We start from the raw sequence: 20,145 nt of genomic DNA, 5'->3' as shown, positions 1-20,145 counted from the left end.
AAACAAAAGCCAATTAGGAAGCTTTTAGTGGGAAAACTTTCTCAAAATGACCTGCAGTAACTGCTGATCCAACAAGTACACGTCTGGCCAAGAATTTACTTCCAGAAGGTTGACCATGCTCTGACTCTAAGAGCCATCTTTGATCTTCCCTGGACATGCAGCTCTGCCTATCAGATGCACATGCAGGAAAGCTGCTTTTCCTGTAAATAATAGGCCACACTGCCCTCATAAATGAAAGCAAGCATGCTGTTTTTCGGATTTTGACACTAGCATGGGATCTATGGGCATCAATACAAGGCAAACTCATGGACCTGTAACGTAGGGGACACCCTGTCACTTCCCTACGCTGCTTCCACTCCTGTTAAATGCAAAAGAAGGCTGAAGGATCAAAGTAATAAAAAAAGGACCAAGGTCTTTTCATTAATGATAACAGACATTGATTTTTCAAAACACACTTTCACAAATAGCCCTCTTTCTTTAATAGAAAAATTAGTTTGCACCTTTATAGCACATGGCATTAGGCAAAGGGCACGCTGGGCAATGGATGGAAGCCAGGTTGGATTTAATGACTGGTCATGGGTAATCTGGGCAAAGGTGATCCTGCAGGAGCCTCATGCCTAAAAAGCCCATTTCTAACCAGACTCATAGAATTTGGTTCCATGCTTCTGGTTCAGTGGGGGTTCAACTACGTACTTCTTGGAGTCAGTGGGAAGAAAGAGCATTCTCCATCCCCCACCCCCAAACAAACCCCCAGGGAAAGTGAGAGAAATTTCTCCATAACCACTTAAACCCTGCAGAGAGGGCTGATCTTATTAGAGTTGAGAAAAGCTCAACTCTTATCCACGGTCTGGCTCTTAACTCATCCGTATAACAACTTTCATACTCCGTGTGGTTTGCGAGAGCACCTCCAGGGAAAAGGAGAAAGGAGAAAAATCAGACTACCTGTAGATTACTGCTTGTCTTCCAATTCTGTTCCTCACGAAAATCCCCATAAAGAAAATGCCCAGGTGCACACTGTTTCCATGATTGTCCTGCGCAAGATCAACAAGAGATGGTTGTGATGAAAAGCATCCCAGCGGTCGGGTAGCCTCCCCACGCGGACCATACCCCGTTTCTCGCCCACACGTGGAATGAATCGCAGACGGCATCCCGGCAACAAGGCAACCTGAAGGGAGGCACCCCGCTGCACCTCATAAGAGACTACACAGATGTGTTTCCTTCTTTTATCTCAATTTGTCACATTTCCTGTTTAAGAAAGAATTTTAGGATTTTTCTCAGATTGGCTGGCAGTTTAGAGCTCTTTCATGAGCATCTATTGATATCTTTTTTAACCCTAGTTTTTGTGTTTTTTAATCAAAATTACATGTGCATACATTTTGATTATATATGCATACTACATATGTACAATGACACAGGCACATAATTTGAGGAACTGAATATTCTTTAGATCTTGTTTAAAGCAGCAGACCCAGCCCCACCATTTCCTCTCCTTTAAAGGCATCGGCTTCTACCACTTACAGCCCTAGAGTGTGTCCATTTGCATCCACCATGCTTGGCCTTCCAATTTAGAACCTCGTGTTCCTCAGTTCTGGGATATTTTCTCAAATTACTACCTTCTGTTTCCCCCTTTCACTCTCTTCAGAACTCCAGTTATTCAGATGCTGAACATCTGGGCTGGCCCTCCAATTTCATCTCCTGCCTCCCACCTTCCATAACTTCAGGGTTTTGGGTGAGACTTTTCTTTCCCTTCTAACCTATCCATTAAGTTTACCATTCCGATATCGTATTGTAGATTTCTGAGAGTTTTTTTTTTTTTCTGAATGTTCTCTTTTAAAAGCAATCTGTTCCTTCAATGAGGTAATATATAATATATATATAAATACCTATACATATATATGTAAAATCCCTGAAGCTCACAGTGTGAGGGATGGGGGAATTCTTCACCCTACAGATCTCTGCCTCTTTCGGGATGCTTCATTCTCATTGCACTGACCTCTGTTATTCCTATTGGGGCAACCCTGGGGTGTGTATGATCGGGTATGTATTCACACTCCAGCGTGGGAGGCTAAACACTGGCTGGGACCTTTGTGAGCACAGGAAGGGCACGTGGACTATAAGCTTCAGTGCTGGGCAATCCACTGGGCCGTCTGGGAGAGGCTAGGGGTCTTGTCTTCAGTCTGGTCTCTTGGTCCAGTCAGGTGCCCCAGCCTCCTGCCTGGGAAAGCATAACCCAGCTTCCAGTGTTCTTGAGAGCAGAGCGGGAGCAGGACTCAGCATCCAGTGAGCAAACCGTCACCCAGCCCCTGCTCTCACTTGGGAGGCATCCTCGTTGTGGAGTGAGGGGAGAGACACGCCCAACTCAGCCCAAGAAAGGAAAGATAAACCCCTACCTTCCTCGGAATACCCATTTAAAACACAAAGACCTCCTTCTCAAGGACCTCTTTTCAACCCACCTCCCCAAAACTTTCCATTAACGAAGGAATCTTCTCATAGAGAGAGAGAAAGGGAAAGACAACTGCTGATGGCAAAAGCTGAGCGAGAAAGAACTAGGGAGTGGGGAGAGGGCCTCAGTAATCACAAGAGGTTAAAAGGTAAGTTACATGATCAAAAAAAAGAATCTATGTGGGAAAAGAAGATGGGCAAAGTAGAGATGGGAAGAAAAAGGAAAATTCTGTGGAAAGACTTCCCTGGGGATGCTGCCAGGAGGTGGGTGCAGAGGTCTAGGGGGATGGATGGGGACACGGGAGGGACAGGCCATCAGCGTGGGACAATGGAAAAAACACGGACCAGACCCCCGTTAGAACAGCACACGCAGCTGGGGTTGAGGCTCCAGACCCCGTGTGACCCATTCCAGAAGCTCCCTCCCCCCATGCCCACCTGCTCTGACAGTACAGGAGCCCACGGAGGCTGCAGACACCCCGTGTTTGTGGAGGGCGAGGGAAGACACCCCGTGTTTGTGGAGAGCGAGGGAAGACCTGTCAGGAAATGCACTGGTATTCCTGCTCCCCAATCTTGAAAAATTTTTTGAGAAATCACTCATGGGGGAAAAAAAAACAACCCACACTAAACTGAAATGGTCATCCCTGGGACATATCCATAACATATGTTTGAAACCTTCCTTGGTCAAGAAGGACCCAACCAGCCCAGAGGGACTCCGTCACCACGGGCAGCCTGCCCTTGCTGCTTTTTCACTTACAGCCGGCTCCATCACAACCCCCATGGGTACCACCGTCCCGCCCCTCATCCTTGGGCCACCAGGAATCATGTGGTCTGTAGGTGGTCACCTGAGTCATGAACAGATATGCGGTGGGGGAGGAAAAAAAGCAGCAGCCCAGAGGAGTTACGCCCACGGGCCGTGAGTCAGCCGAGCCCGTCTGCCCACTCGGAGTAGCTCTGGTAGCTCCCTGTACTTTTCCCACTAAAGGACAGACTCAAAAATGCATCTGAACCCAGCACCGCGGATTTCAACGCTGTCTTCACTGCCTCTGTTTCCCACAGTTCAGAATGACTAAAAACCACGCAAGCAAATGACCCCCACGACCAAACCTCCAACTTCCAGGGCCCGAGAAGTCGGTTTTCTAGAAGTGGAGAAAAGTTTACTCTGATTTTCCAAAATATCATGACTATATATGGGCTGCTGAAATGTAAGCGGGATGCAGATGGCTTCATAAGGCATTATTGCAAGGAAAATGGATTACAACCCTATGAAGGGCAGCCATTAGAGAAGCAAAAGAAAATTAAACAAATCTAAAAAAGAGTCATTTAGCCTTTTTTGCAAGCTGCGGCCACCCTGCTCGATTCTACTTGATACACATGGGCAGTTCTCATTAAGGCAAATTGCAAACATGCGATGGAGGGGGAACAGAACGCTTATAAAGCAGCCAGTGGAGCCAGTTTGGAGTGAAATGTTTACGCTGAAATTGCAGGCGTCTCCCAAATCGCTGAAATGTGCCAGTTGCTTTAGGTTTCTGATAAAACTCCGTCGTTGGTAATGTGGGTCAGCAGAGAGAGGAAAATGAGTTTGGATGACGGACTCCGTTCTATAGACGGTCTTGCACCATGACCCCACCACCACACCCTCACTTCAGGAGGTGAATCTGCTGCAAAGGGTGGGATGTGCTTATAACCATTTCCTAGGCATACTTTCCAGAAAACACCAAAGGGGCTGGAAACCCACAGCAGAGGCTCTCTAGAGCCAGAGAAATAAAGTATGATTGTATCCAGGAAACGTTTCATTCTTCCTCACAAACAGTTATCACTGCATCAGCCCTAAGAAGAGAAAAGAAAAGGCCGAGGAGGAAAACTGCCGGGGAGGATCTGCATTAAGGCGCACACGACATTTGCTACGTGTCCCGCTCTAAGGTCGGCTGTGACCTTGATAACTTCTCTGCACCAGATGGGCTGGTGTTGGTACTCACTCAGAACACTGTCTTACAATTGAGATAGTCTGCTAAGGACTGTGGAAAGCTTCAAAATCTCTCCATTAACAAAGAAGGGTTTGCTTTCACTAGAGTAAATTGGTGCTAACTAATGCCATGTAGAAATGAGAAAGCCAAGCCTTCTGGTTCTCTGCTCTCAAGCAACACTGGTTTTCCAAATGCCTGTGCTGTTCTGAGACAGCTGAAGCAAGGACAGTGGGTGCTACCTTCACAGGGAAGATCTCCTGTCCAAATCCATCCAAGCGTTCCACCTCGTTGATGTACATAAGCTCGGCTTCTGCTGGCAGGATTCCACTAAAACCAAAAGAGCATCGAAGGAGGAAACGGTTAAGGGCAATAAAATCAGTGGAAGGCCCGACCCTCCTGGTGGCAAATTCCAGAATCGTGGCTTTAGTTCTGAGAAAAGCCATCATCACCCAACTGTGGGCACGGTGCATTGCTAAGTAATTTATTAACATTTCCCCCAGTAACCTTTCACTCAACAGGGAATAAGAGGAAGGCAAAGCATTTAATTGAGAGCCACAGCCCTATGAACATGGATTATGCCAGACATCCTGGTGAATAATGCTGACCACTGTGGCGGGGTTGGGGGGGGGGGTGGAAAATAGTATTTTTCTCCAACCTGGGAAAAAAGATCTCCGCTGTTAAGAAAAAAAGAAGGAAAAAAGGAAGAAAGGAAAAAGATTATAAGGATGATAATTTGGGAGCCAAGTAACCAAGTTAGGAGAATCCAGGACTGCTGCACATATCCTCTGAGGTTGGAAGTGGTGGTGGTTTAGTTGGAAGGGAAGCTGTTTATTTTTTATTCATCCCAAAGAGCTCCAAGCAGCCCTGAGCAAGCTCTCAGTGATGACTTGAATCTCACCATTTTTCTCCTTGACCTTGACTTTCCCACCCAAAGTAGCTCTTGAGGTCTACACTCAGCACAAGCAGCCCCAGGCTTCCCAAGTCGGGCAGCAGAGTTTTAGGAAGGTCACAGAGAGGAATTCCTCTGGCCAACCGCTCCGCATCAGTGTGGGTCTACTGGTGTTGAAGAACAGGGGAAAGGCGGGATGGAAGGGGGAGAAAGGAAAAAAAAAAGGGAAGAGAGAAAAAAGAAAGGGGAGTAGGGGCAGGGAGCACAGTTTTCCAATCTACATGCACTCTCAGAACAGAGCTGAGTCACTTGCTACAAGAAAAAGAACTGTGGGGACTCGGGGTGGGGGCCACCCCCTCCTGTCTCAGACAGGCCAGCAGGCAGCCCCGCCTCACCTGTGGGCTTTGCGCTCCTGGGCCACCTTCTGTGTCAGTTCCTCCAGAACAGCTTCTTCCAGAGCCAAATCCTGTCAAAATGGAAAGCAGTTCAGGTGCCTTGCAATTTTGCTCATGAGCCTTGACGTGCTCCTTTTTTCTAAAAATGCCCCTGACCCGCCTCACTCCCTCAACCTCCCTTTACTCCTCTGTAATTCCTTTTTCTTTTAAAGTTAATTTTTACTGGAGTAGAGTGGCCTTACAATGTTGTGTTAGTTTCTGCTGGACAGCAAAGCAGGTCAGCTTTAAAGTGTTAAAGTGGTAGTCGCTCAGTTGTGTCTGACTCTTGGTAGTCCATGGACTGTAGCCCGCCAGCCTCCTCTGTCCATAGGGTTTCCCAGGCAGGAACACTGGAGTGGGTAGCCATTCCCTTCTCCAGGGGATCTTCCCAACCCAGGGATCGAACCTGGGTCTCCTGCATTGCAAGCGGATTCTTTACCAGCTGAGCTACTATGGAAACCCAAATCAGCTTTATGTATACAGATACCCCGGAGAAGGCAATGGGACCCCATTCCAGTACTCTTTTCTGGAAAATCCCATGGATGGAGGAGCCTGGTAGGCTGCAGTCCATGGGGTCGCTGAGGGTCGGACACAACTGTCTTCACTTTCACTTTTCACTTTCATGCATTGGAGGAGGAACTGGCAACTCACTCTAGGGTTCTTGCCTGGAGAATCCCAGGGATGGGGGAGCCTGGTGAGCTGCCATCTATGGGATCGCACAGAGTCGGACACGACTGAAGCAACTTAGCAGCAGCAGTCGCAGCATACAGGTACCCCCTCTTGTTTGGATTTTCATCCCACTGAGGTCACCACAGAGCGTGAGCAGAGGTCCCTGTGCTATGCAGCAGGTCCTCACTAGTCACCTGCTTTATATACTGTAGTGTGCATACGTCAATCCCACTCTCCCAATTCATCCCACCCCCTTCTCCCTGCTTGGTGTCCATATATGTGTTCTCTACGTCTATGTCTCTATTTCTGTTTTGCTCCTTTTATTCCTTTGAATTACACGTTGTCAGTTTTAGAACAGAGGTTCACGTTCACTTTTGTAACAGGGCTCTGCATTATAACTTAGGCTACTCCGAGGCATATTTGGGGTTGTCACCTAAACTCTGGAGGGCCTTAGTTCTTTTTCATTTTGCTTCTTCTTCCCTATCTGCCTGCCTCTCAGATTTTTATTTAAAATGCTTTGTAAGGGACTTCCCTGGTAGTCCAATGGTTAGGACCCAACACTCCCAATGTAGGGGGCATGGGTCTGACCCCTACTCGGGGAACTAAGATCCTGCATGCCACCTGGCATGGCCAAAAAAAAAAAAAAGCTTTGTAAGTGCCTCCCCATTTTTAAGAAAAATGTGAGGATATACAGGCAAATGAGTTTCCAGGCCACCATCCTCTCAAAAGTTGAGCCCAGGAAGGGACAGTGCCTGACCTTCTTATCCACTGGCCCAATCCCAGCAAACTAATTCAGAGCCACTTTAGGCAAAGCAGGCTCATTCAGAGGCTACTTGGCAGGGCCTTGGGAGCAAAAGAGGCCACGACAGCTAAACTACCTCAAGGGAGCTCCGGAATATAATAGCTGGGGAGCTAACCAGCTGGCGTCTTGACCAGATAAACCCCAGGCCCCTGGACCAGTGTTGCGCCAGCTCCCGTGGGAGTAGAGTCAACTGGACACAGGGCTTCTCAATTCCTCTTCTAGGACAGTGTGAGTATTTACAGAGCTTGTTAAACACCTACTGGGAAAGTGAGATGGAGTCTGGAGGAATAAATCCAAGACGGGGAGACCAGTCAGTTCCTGAGACACTGACAGGCGTGGTGATTCTAAAGCTTATCCTGTGGGTGGCTCCCGCCAGGAACCCTGCTGCCTCTGCCCTTCCTGGGCAGCAGCCTGGAAAGTTCTATCCTCCTCTGAGCCCCAGCGGAGGGCTGTTTGAGCTGTGCGTCCCAGGGAGGCCCTCCGAGGCTCATCACAGCCTCTGGGCGGGGGTGGGGGGTGGGGGGTGTGAGGCGGTGAGGGCTGATGCTTTCAAACCATCCAAAATGCCTCATTCCCTTTGTTGTAAAATATCATGTACAGAAAGATTAGCTCCACTTCAGCCACTTTTCATGAAACACTATCCCCAAGAAGGTACATCTCAAAACTGTAAGAAACATCCCATCTCAAATGATGAAATTGTAAAAAGAAAAAAAAAAATCAGAATATTTTTAATGCTGGAAAATGCTAGCATAGCTCTATACTGGAAATTCTTAGAGCTCTGCAGTTGGTCCTGAGAGACCTTAGAGAAGACTGAGGGAATTACTGGCAGCTCTTATTTTTCAAAGTGCTGTTGTCTGTTTAGCCACCCACTTGAAGCAACTCAAGTCCATGTTAGGAAATAAAGCTTGACGTGTTTTCAGTTTTACGCTGTGGGATCACAAAGATGCCACGTGGCTTAGAAATCTAGCTCTGGGTATACATCTGGCTACCGAGGACTAGGGATAACTCGATATTAATTTTGAAAAGCCAGTAAAAGGTGTGGCACAATAGGATAAAATAAAGCTAAGTGAAGATCAAAGAGTGCTCCAGTAAACCGCTGCCTCCAACTCTCTGAAAGAAGAAAAAGTCCAAAGGGACCCTCTACTATTGTACTCAACCCAGCAGCTCCATCTGCATCTGGGCCTCCCTGAGGCACGCGCCCCGCCACTGGGCCGGGCCAGAGAGGCAGAGGATGAAAAATGGCAGGGAGCGAGCCTGCACACAGCTGCACACCTGGGGAGCGCCCTGTGTACTTAACTTTGTTCTTTTGCTCAGCCGCAGAAATGCCATTTGACAAATTTCAGTGGCTTTATGAGATCAAACACAGCCATTCATCCCCGGTTCCCTCCCCCACCAAAGGAATGCATTCTGCCCTTTGAAAGCGCTAGTGGAACCCAGCGGAAAGTGTACAACCTGCCATGGCTCCCCACTGCCTGCTCAATCAGGTCACCACCTGGGCCTGGCATTCAGACCGTGCTTCAGGGCGACCCAGACGTCCCTTCAGACCTCTTCTCCCAAGTTTGTAACCTCAGGCCAACTATTCCCAACACAAACCGCTTTCACATCTCACCCCGACGTCTTTGAGGTCCATCACACCTACCATTCCCTGGACAAGGCTTCCATGTTCGGCCGGGAGGGACAGAAGCCTTTCCCACTCTGGAGCTACATCTTCGGCCCTGTGTGTCTCTCCCATAGTCCTTACCAGAATCTGCCTACTGTCCTCCTTACATTTTGTTATTGCGGCTGTTTAGTCACTCATTCGTGTCAGCTCTTTGCAACTCCATGGACTGCAGCCCGCCGGGCTCCTCCATCCATGGGGTTTCCCAGGCAAGAATACTGGAGCGGGTTGCCATTTCCTTCTCCAGGTGATCTTTCCAACTCAGGGATTGACCTCATATCTCCTGATAGGCAGGTGGCTTCTTTACCACTGTGTCACCTGGGAAGCCCTGTCTTTCTCACACAGTTGTCTGGATACTCATCTTACCCTTTATCCTTGTCTCCCTCCTACTAGAAATGACAGAGACTTAAGTTCAGAAAGCTGCAAGCCTCCACATCACCGCCATGGCCCATCTCAGGGCTCTAAATGATACCTGCTTACAAACTCTCTGCATACAGTAGGTGACCAATAAGTGTCGAGTGAGCTGAACCAAATACACGACATGTCAGTTTCATATTGCCAAATGAGATTGTTTTGTTTTTGTTTTAGGTTTTTTAAAAAATTGTATTGGTGTATAGTTGATTTACAATGTTGTGTTAGTTTCAGCTGTACAGCAAAGCGAATCAGTTATACATGCACATATTGGTTGGTGGTTCAGTCACTAAGTCCTGTCCGATGCTTTGCGACCCCGTGGACTGTGGCCTACCAGGCTCCTCCATCCATGGGATCTTCCAGGCAAGAGTACTGGAGTGGGTTGCCATTTCCTTCTCCAGGGGATCTTCTCCACCCAGAGATCAAACCTGGGTCCCCTGCGTTGCATATATACATATATCCACTCATTTTTACATTCTTTTCCCACATAGGCCATTACGGAGTACTGAGTAGAGTCTGAACTACACAAAGCTGCTGAATGATCACTGATATCCTCTGCCTGTCCCCTGTCTGCTCACATTTCCAACAGCGCAGAGTATTCATGCCTAGAAGGCACACACTTCAGCATCCTGTGCCTGCCTGAGACAGAAAAATATTCCGATGATGATGATAATATGAATGACGACGACAGTGATGGCTGAACAAACACTTACTGAGAATTTACTGTGTGCCAAGTTAAGTACTTCACATCATGCATTCTCTCCTTTTATCCTCACAATCAGATCAGGCTTGTCATCCTCATTTTTACATGAGAAAATGGAGACTTTGGCTAAATAATGTGCCCAGGTTTGTCCAGCCAGTAAATGGCACAGCCAGGGTACAGGCACAGAACACTTAACCCCTATACTCTAAACCGCCTGACCACAGGCCACAGTGCATCCAGAATACAACAGGGGTGGGGGGTGGAGTGGAAGAAGGATACGTGCTGTGCTGTGCCTAGTTGCTCAGTTGTGTCTGACTCTTTGCCATCCCATGGACTGTAGCCCATCAGGCTTCTCTGTCCATGGGATTTTCCTGACAAAATTACTGGAGTGGGTTGCCATGCCCTCCCTCCAGGGGATCTTTCCAACCCAGGGATTGAACCCAGGTCTCCTACACTGCAAGTGGATTCTTTACCCTCTGAGCCACCAGGGATACCCAAGAATACTAGAGTGGGTAGCCTATCCCTTCTCCAGGGGATCTTCCTGACCCAGGAATCGAACCAGGCTCTCCTGCATTGCAGGCACATTCTTTACCAGCTGAGCTACCAGGGAAGCCCTAAAAGACACATGACTGATGACAAAAGCCAAGGAATATTTATGATTAAGACATACAAGCTGACATCAGCTTCTGCCACTTCATCCTCAACAGTGCCCAACAGGACTTTCTGGAACGATGGAAATGTTCCATATCCAAGCCTTCCAGACAGTAGCCACGAGCCACAGGTGGCTATTGAGCATTTTTTAAAAATGTATCTTATGCAACCTAGGAACTAAATTTAAAATTTTATTTAAGGTTAATTCATTTCAATCTGACTGTAAATAGGCCCCATCACTAGTAGCTACTATCCCAAAAGGGGAAGTTTTAGATCCAAGAGCAATACCACCAATATCTGTCTGTCCATAATGAAACTGAATGAGGTCTGGGCTATTTTAATATCCAATTTGCTTAGAGCCTAGTGGAGACAGGTTTTATTCTGAAAAAGATATGATATGTACAAAATAACTCCTTTACTGCTTCACTTAAACCTGTCAAAGCATTTTACCATCCACAAATGCACACATCTCATGCTGGAAATCAACTTTGAGTATTCTCCCGGTCTCTGCCTAAAGGCTATGTGGCAGAGACCTTTAACGAGAGAAAGGTAAAGGAAAAGGAAAGAAATTGTAGAAAACTATCAAGTTCATCACCTTCATTTGACACAAGTATGCACTCTCTCTAAAATTATGAGGTTATGAGCTTCATTTTTCCTTCCACCACGCACACAGGAAAATAGCTTGACTTTTGAGGTGAACTTCTGAGATGTCAGAGACATGGACACCAAGTCCCATGCAGAACTCTGCTACGTAATCCACAAATCTCTCTGAACAGAGGTTGATTTAATCAGTGGAATTAATAAGGCGCCAAAAACAGCAGGCCCAGCGGATAATACTGCTCTTATCTTGGAATAAGACTAAAGACAGAGCTGCTCATAAAAAGTTAGAGATTTTGCAGTATTTCCCTAACTTAGAAGAATAAGGTTAAGGTTCAGATGAATTTAGAGGAAAGGCAACGCTTGTACACTGCAGGCGGGAGTGTAAACTTCTGTAGCCACTGCAGGGAACAGTGTGGAGGTTCCTCAAGAAATGAAAAATGAAACCACCACATGCCCCAGCCATTCCACTCCTGGGTACATATTTGGAAAAACAAAAACACGAATTCTAAAAGACACGTGCACCTGCAAGTCCACAGCAGCAACGTTTCCAGCTGACGAACTGCGTGCTCTGCTCAGCCGCTTGGCCGTGTTCAGCTCTGCCGCGGACTCACCACGGCTCCTCCATCCATGGGAGTCTCCAGCCAAGAACACTGGAGTGGCTTTGCCGTGCCCTCCTCCAGGGGATCTTCCCAACCCAGGGATCGAACCCAGGTCTCCCGCTTTGCAGGTGGATTCTTTAGTGCCTGAGCCACCAGGGAAGAAGCCCCTGACAAACTACAGAAACACCCTAGACGCCCATCAGCAGATGAATGGATAGAGAAGATGCGGCAGGTGCATGCAGGCATGCGCGTGCACACACACACACACACACGTCCATCAGCAGATGAATGGATAGAGAAGATGCGGCAAGTGCACACACGCACACACACACATCCATCAGCAGATGAATGGATAGAGAAGATGCGGCAGGTGCACGCAGGTGTGCACGTGCACACACGCGCGCACGCACACACACACACACACACGTCCATCAGCAGACGAATGGATAGAGAAGATACGGCAGGTGCATGCAGGCGTGCGCATGCACACACACACACACACACACACGTCCATCAGCAGATGAATGGATAGAGAAGATGCAGCAAGTGCACACACGCACACACACACATCCATCAGCAGATGAATGGATAGAGAAGATGCGGCAGGTGCACGCAGGTGTGCACGTGCACACGCGCACACACACACACACATCCATCAGCAGACGAATGGATAGAGAAGATGCGGCAAGCGCACGCAGGCACGCACGTGCACACGCGCACACACACACACACATCCATCAGCAGATGAATGGATAGAGAAGATGCGGCAGGTGCACGCAGGCGTGCGCGTGCACACGCGTGCACACACACACACACGCACACGTCCATCAGCAGATGAATGGATAGAGAAGATGCGGGAGGTGCACGCAGGCACACGCGTGCACGCGTGCGCACACACACACACACACACACACACACACACAATGAAACAAGTAACGCAGCCATAAAAAGAACAAAATTTTGCCGCGTGCAGCAACATTTTGGAGAGTATTATACTAAGTGAAACATGTCAGACAGAGAAAGACAAATACTGTATGATATCACTTTTATATGGAATCTAAAAAAATATGACAAAGTACTGAATATAACAAAAAGAAGCAGACTCACAGACACAGAGAACAAACCAGCGGTGACCAGTTGAGGGAGGGAAGAGGAACAACATGGGGGTGGAGGAGTGGGAGGCACAGATTAGTGGACAAAAGAGAGGCTCAAGAATGTATTGAACAATATGGGGAACACAGCCAAGATTTTGTAATAATTGTAAACTGAAACTAACCTTTAAGAATTCTATAAAAATTAAAAAAAACGTTTTTAACTTGGGACTAATTTAGATTCCTCTCATGCACTGACACAGATAATTTCTAGCTTCTCAAAATTTAACACCTTTGTCTCCAGACACTCAACTCTCTCTCAGAGGCCACAGTAGGTGAGATGCCGAGCTCTGCCCATTGCACTCCCAACATACCTCGTGTTGCTTTTTTTTGTTTCTATCCTATAGTGTAGTGGTGATAGTCCCTCAGTCGTGTCCAGCCTTTTGCAACCCTGTGGACTGTACCAGGCTCCTCTGTCCATGGGATTCTCCAGGCAAGAACACTGGAGTGGGTAGCCATTCCCTTCTCCAGGGGATCTTCCCTGTCCTGGGAATTGAACCCGGGCCTCCCGCATTGCAGGCAGATTCTTTACCATCTGAGCTACACGGACCAACACCTAATTCCTATGTCATGCCAAGAACTCTCATCCGACATCCTCCTGCAAACAGTCTCATTGCTCTAATCCAGCAGTTCTCAAAGTGTGGGGTCTGTGAACCCCTGGATGGAGCCCACACATGTGAACCCCTCAGATGTTTCCAGCTTCTCTGCCGCCGCTCCCCTGAGTGGCCATCAGGATGGCCAGCTGACTCCTATCCAGTCACGCCTGCCACCTCACCCCTGCTCCTCCTCCCTCTGTCTAGAGCATCCCTTGCTCCCCCTGACCACCACCTGCCACAATGCTGCTCATCTTTTAACATGCAGTTCACACACCATTAGTCCCTCAAGCCCAAAACACAAGTAACCTCTCCCTACATAAAATCCTGATCACATTTTATCACACTTGGATTTGCATTCAGATTTTGCAAACCCAGGTCAGTGCTTGGAGCACACAGACACACAGTGGTGAGTGATCATGATTTATAAAATCAGAGCTGAGCATTGCAGTGGGCATGGCTTTTCCCTAAGATGGCTTTTCAAATATTTTAACTTTCCTGACGAAGCTCTTCTCAATTACTCCAAAGCTACCAAAACTTTCCCAAGAATAAAAACCTAGCCTCATCCCTAATTTAACCCAAGAATGGACATTTTACTTCATAGACTCATTCAATAAACCCACGTGAGCACAAAATTATGTACCAGGCAACCATGGACAAGACAGAGAAGCTCCCTGTTTAAGCACCACAGAGAAGACATTTCAGCTGACAATGAAAATGAAGGAAAGAAGGAACACCTTTAGATCCTGAAAGACCTCTAAAGTATGTATATAAAAGGGGATTTAGCAGGAAGTGCTGGATGGTTGGAGTGTATCCTACAGGCGCTCAAGGACAAGGAGGCGGTATTTGAATCAAGATCTGAACAAGCAGTCACAGGAAGACCCGGGACTGAGCATTCCAGACAGAGGACGGACAGGACAAAGGCTCTGGAGTGGGACCAAGCTGAGAGGCTTAGAAGGAAAGACAGGGACGTTCCTGGGGCTCCAGTGGCTAAGACTTTGAGCTCCCAATGCAGGGGGCCCAGGTTCGATTCCTGGTCAGGAAACTAGACACCACATGCCACAACAAGAGTTCACATACTGCAGCTAAGACCTGGTGCAGCCAAATAAATATACAAATATTTTAAAAAAAAAAGGAAGAGAGTGTTCAGTACTCAAGGCTAGTGTATGAGGCAGGGAAGGCTTCTGAGGAGGTAAGAAGAGGCATCTTTACTTTTCTCAGGGTCTTAGAAAACTTATCTCCATAAATGCAGGGACATTCTTCCAGGGAATACATGTGTAAATTCTTCTGAGATCTTGGAAGGAAAGAATTAAGTATCAAAAGAAGATAGAACATGAATTAAGAAAAAGGAAGATACACTTACCATAGGAAATAGTACATATTCTCTGAGGAAATCTTGAGAATCAAACTGATTATAATCTCCAAAATCAGCTGAAAAGAAAAGGGGGGAGGGTAGTCTTTATTATATGACATTAAAGATGGGATAAAATAGGGTAAACTTATTACTATATTTACTCTTCTCACCTCATCCTATTTCTGCACTATTATTAAATACAAACAACGCCAAGATGGGTTTGCTATTACTACCACTTTTACATAGCAATAATGTAAATATCAGCATGCAACCACTGCAACATAATTCTCTAGCAAGAATAGAGACATTTGAAAGTGATTCCTAATCTATTTTAAGAATTTAAAACAAACCTATATTTATCTTTTATGAAATATGTGCCAACACAGATCTTAAGACTATCTGCCAAGGGGACTTTTTAACACAAGGTTAATTTTGAGAACTGAAGAGCCAAACCCATCTGCATCTCTTCATATATTTGCAGCTGGAAATTCCCACTGTAAATCACCCTTGGCAAGCAGCGCTGCAAATTTTTACACCTCCTAAACAACTCCATGTGTTACAAGATGCCCCGAATTCTGTTTTGTCCTGTTTTTATCTCACAATTGTAAGTCTGAACACACATAAAATGAATACAGAGAACCTCTATCATAAATCAATAAATGTCTTGCATCTTATCCTACTTGCTCTCAACAACAATAAAAAAAATTAAAACAGTATGATATTTAAATTTCATGTTAAATGTTCACTATCAGGTAGAAATGGATCCAGACATCTTTAAGGTAACAAAAATAAGCGGATCCACACAGAAGGCCAGGGTGAAGACGTTACCAAGAAGGCAGGGTTTCACCTACAAATATGCGTAAATTCCTACAAGTAATTACAAGGTGAGGCATTTGGAAATACCAAAGACCAAGAGCACTGCCTATTTCCAAGGTCAGTCATCTGTTACCATACTTTGTCAGAGCTTATATCTCTGTTGATGTGACTTTCTAACTCCCAATGAAGGTTCTCAGAAAAAATATTCTACAAATATTATAGCTAGAGGATTTCATCAGATTGAATAGCAAACTTCAAGGATCCAAGTAAAAGGATCCTAGAGTAAGTTCACCAACTTCCTTTAGCCTGAAAGCGATCACTGAGGTCCTCCAATATCCAGGATGCTTGTAATGAGCCCAGTGATTGAAGAGTGAGAGGGGAAAAAAGAGAGTTAAAAAAAAGAAGAAGAAAAGGAAGCACTTAAAGGAGAAAGACCCAATTGGAAGATGAGGGACCCACCAGATCTTTCCTTTCATCTCCCCATTAAGGGTATCTTCTCCACTGTTTGATTTTTCAATTATAACCACTGATGGTCCTCATATACAGTCTGGGCATTGCTCCTTCCTTTTCCAGTCTTTAGGTGAACAGATGAGATACAACGTATTTTGCAGACTTCCAATCCACAGGGAGAAGCTAACTACTAAGTATCATATGGCCAACTAAAACTGCTAACCCATTAACATCCCAGGAATGAAAGTTATCAGGGAAAGGCTGCCACTTCAGGCATTTAAAGTCCAAGTTTAACTTCAGTGCAGAGTTTGGGATGAGAAGTTCAGTTCACAGTTTCTAAAACAACAATCCACACAGCAAGGACTCTGCAGCTGGCAGGCCTACATTTGGATGGTATCTGATTTTAAGCAAAGTAGCTACTGCAAGGGAAACATGTTTCTTTTTAAAAAGAAACTTGTCTTTTTATCTTCTTGTTTTTAACATGACTAAAGACAATGAAGCTACCAGTCAATAAAGAACAGTGTATAAATATATGTAAAAGATTACACAGTGTGCTACACAAATAGGTGTAAAAATTTACAGATTAAAAAGAAAAAAACAGCTGTCTGATTGATCTAGATCAGTGTAAGTAGGGTAGGTTGAAGGATAAATTGACTCTGACACACATTAGCTATCTCACATTACTACACTGCAGTTTAAATTTCTCTCTTTACCTGTCAGAATAAAGTACACTATAATGTCTTAGGCTCTCACACTTGAAACTGATGTGAAAGTCACAGAGTCGTTAACATCAAGCCACAAAATATGACCACATTGGGCAGTGGAAAAACTCTAAGAAAATGGTCTACAAACCCTGCAATGGAGCTTTAATTAGAGGCAGGATGAAAACTGCTATTTCTTCAAATAAAACTAAAATTATACAAGCTTGAGCAATTTGCAAACAGCTTTGAGGAATCCACCATCCTGCCACCAAAAGTCACTACCTCTGCACTTTTAATGTAAGATAGCTCAAAATGCAAAAAGAGCTACAAAGGGATCATTTAAGTAAATTTAGCTTTTCCCACTGAGAGGCTAGTGGTGCCAGCATTTAAGATCAGATGGACTGTCAAACACGGGTCCCCACTCTTACCTTGCACAGCTAAGCCCGCCAGCCGAATCACCTGTTCCAGCGAACACCGCAACCGCCCTTCAAGCACGTCTTTTTTGACTTGCAGGTAATACTGATATCTATTCATGGAAACAGAAGGAGAAATAACCTTAAAAACACATACTTGGAATATATTCCCACGCCATGAATGCCTCTAGATATGACGCCTTGTGTACACAGCAGGATACACAGGTGATGTCGATAAAGGTCAGGTCTATAAAAGATGGAAAGTGACCTCTGCCTGTGTTTGTCTTTGTTTGATGTGGCAGGTGCCATGTCCCCTTCGCTCTGAGTTCGAAAGTGCTCTCATCACATCATTTCATGGCAGGCCGGCAGGATGAACTACTGATAAGGACCAGCTCTTCATAACAAGAGACTGAGGACGGGAGCACTCTTGCACACCTGGACACCCACAACACACAGCTGCCAAAGCCATGCAACAGTGTGCATTCCTGAAAAAAATTATGGAAACACACTGTTTTTTTAAATCCCAAGGTTACAGAGGGTAGAAGACAAACAGGCAAATCATTTAGAATTCTGCTAACGGACAGTATAAAGCTTTTCAGTCAGGCTCACCCTCCACATCTGCGACTCACAAAAATCTAATCGAATGTGACACTGAGCCTTCCAACCCAAAGTACATCCTCAAAGCAGCAAAGTGCAGACAGACAGAATGTGCCCATATACAACATCAACCTCAGACCAGACCACTGTTCTCAGAAGCTAACAGAGTGCTGTTGTTTTCTTGCCAATAAAATCATAATTAGAATTACCTAAGCGTTTAGAAATCTCCTTACCCCAAACCTTTACATCCCAGGACTCCACTTCCTTTGAATATACTCTTAAAACAAGCTACCTCTAGAACAGTCACACTTTTTAGGCATTAATTCTTGGCAAATGCTAACAACTTCTTCGCTCCTGATAACCACAACTCTGTAATGTCTTCAAAACTTCAGCATGTCAATCAAGGGAACTTAGGAGTGACCCAAAGCCCCGCTGTCTTGGAGAGAGGCAATCAGCCCTGAGAGCAAATTATTGCTGTCTCTGCCTTGATATCATGGACATCATTACATGCCAGTAGTACTGTTAATCATGCAGTCATGCCTGACTCTTTGTAACTCCATGCACTGTAGCCCACCAGTTCCTCGGTCCATGGGGTTCTCCAGGCAAGAATACTGGAGTGGGTAGCCATTCCTTTCTCCAGGGGATCTTCCCAACCCAGGGATCAAACCCAGGTCTCCTGCACTGGCAGGCAGATTCTTTACTGTCTGAGCCACTAGAGAAGCCATCACATGTCAACCTAGCACCTATTTGAGAAGAAGAATCCAGTTCTCTCTACGGAACAGTTCTCTACTTCTTTCCTCTTGAGTCTACAGGACGGGGTAAAGACAGCCATGGCAGCCTCTGGTGGGAAAGTGCGTGTGAGTTGCTCAGTCGTGTCCGACTCTTTGCAACACCATGGATTGGGGCCCACCAGGCTTCTCTGCCCATGGGATTTTCCAGGCAAGCATACAGGAGTCGGTTGCCGTTCCCTTCTCCAGGGGATCTTCTTGACCCAGGGATCGAACCCAGGTCTCCCACATTGTAGGCAGACTCTTCACCATCTGAGTCACTAGGGAAGTCTCTGGTGGGAAAACCTTTAATTAAAATTAGAAAGACCAACACTGAGTTATCTAAAGATTTTTTCTAGTCAAACTTAGTATCTATTAGAAAAGCCACCTATTTTTCCTACCATCATTTTATCTTTCACCTAAAATATTCATAATCATTTTACAAGGTCCATTATGAGAAGGCGATGGCACCCCACTCCAGTACTCTTGCCTGGAAAATCCCATGGACGGAGGGGCCTGGTAGGCTGCAGTCCATGGGGTCACGAAGAGTTGGACACGACTGAGCGACTTCACTTTCACTTTTCACTTTCATGCATTGGAGAAGGAAATGGCAACCCACTCCAGTGTTCTTGCCTGGAGAATCCCAGGGATGGGGCAGCCTGGTGGGCTGCCGTCTACGGGGTCGCAGAGTCAGACACGACTGAAGCGACTTAGCAGCAGAAGCATATATATATGTGTGTGTGTGTATATATATATATATATATAAAATTTATTCTTACTTTTTCTTGGTTAAAAATTGTTTTATTCTCTTAGCAAATTTCAATAAAATTATATAAAGTTATACAGTGTAGCAGGGCTTCCCAGGTGACACGGTGGTAATGAATCTGACTGCCAGTGCAGAAGATACAGGAGATGTGGGTTTGAATTCTGAGTCAGGAAGATCCCCTGGAGGAGTAAAAGGTGACCACTCCAGTATTCTTGCCAGGAGAATCCCATGGACAGAGGAGCCTGGCGGGCTACAGTCCGTGGGGTCGCAGAGTTGGACACGACTGAGCACACATACAGTGCAGTGTTATCAGCCACAGCCACGCTATACATGAGTTTCTCAGCTCTTATTCGTCTTCTGTCTAAATGTTTGTACCCTTTTACCAACCTTCCCCTATTGCCCCTACCTCTCAGGGGGTCCACTAGTGAGTCAGTAATTTGACTTCCTGTCAAAATCAGCTGACTAAATCAACTAAGGCTGTACATCGAGGCTGCATATTGTCACTCTGCTTCTTTAACTTATGTGCAGAGGACATCATGAGAAACGCTGGGCTGGATGAAGCACAAGCTGGAATCAAGACTGCCAGGAGAAATATCAATAACCTCAGACATGCAGATGACACCACCCTTATGGCAGAAAGAGAAGAACTAAAGAGCCTCTTGATGAAAGTGAAAGAAGAGAATGAAAAAGTTGACTTAAAACTCAACATTGAGAAA

At 45.9% G+C, this 20,145-nt stretch overlaps 1 protein-coding gene across 3 annotated transcripts in view; it reads right to left on the bottom strand.

Moving 5' to 3' along the window:
* PTPN14 (protein tyrosine phosphatase non-receptor type 14) overlaps positions 1-20,145 on the bottom strand; it is a 196,201-nt gene that overhangs the window by 43,386 nt on the left and 132,670 nt on the right. For all 3 annotated transcript variants that reach the window (XM_005217361.5, XM_059875392.1, NM_001192499.3), the window contains 5 exons: positions 17,315-17,412; positions 14,929-14,996; positions 5,691-5,761; positions 4,646-4,733; positions 943-1,031 (listed from right to left, as the gene is read on the bottom strand). In XM_005217361.5, coding sequence (XP_005217418.2) covers positions 943-1,031; positions 4,646-4,733; positions 5,691-5,761; positions 14,929-14,996; positions 17,315-17,412 — 414 coding nt within the window. The remainder of the gene's footprint in view (positions 1-942; positions 1,032-4,645; positions 4,734-5,690; positions 5,762-14,928; positions 14,997-17,314; positions 17,413-20,145) is intronic.

The sequence above is a fragment of the Bos taurus genome, chromosome 16 (assembly GCF_002263795.3).
Source record: "Bos taurus isolate L1 Dominette 01449 registration number 42190680 breed Hereford chromosome 16, ARS-UCD2.0, whole genome shotgun sequence".
NCBI classification, from domain to species: Eukaryota; Metazoa; Chordata; class Mammalia; order Artiodactyla; family Bovidae; genus Bos; species Bos taurus.
This window is presented reverse-complemented; position numbering and strand designations above follow the sequence as displayed.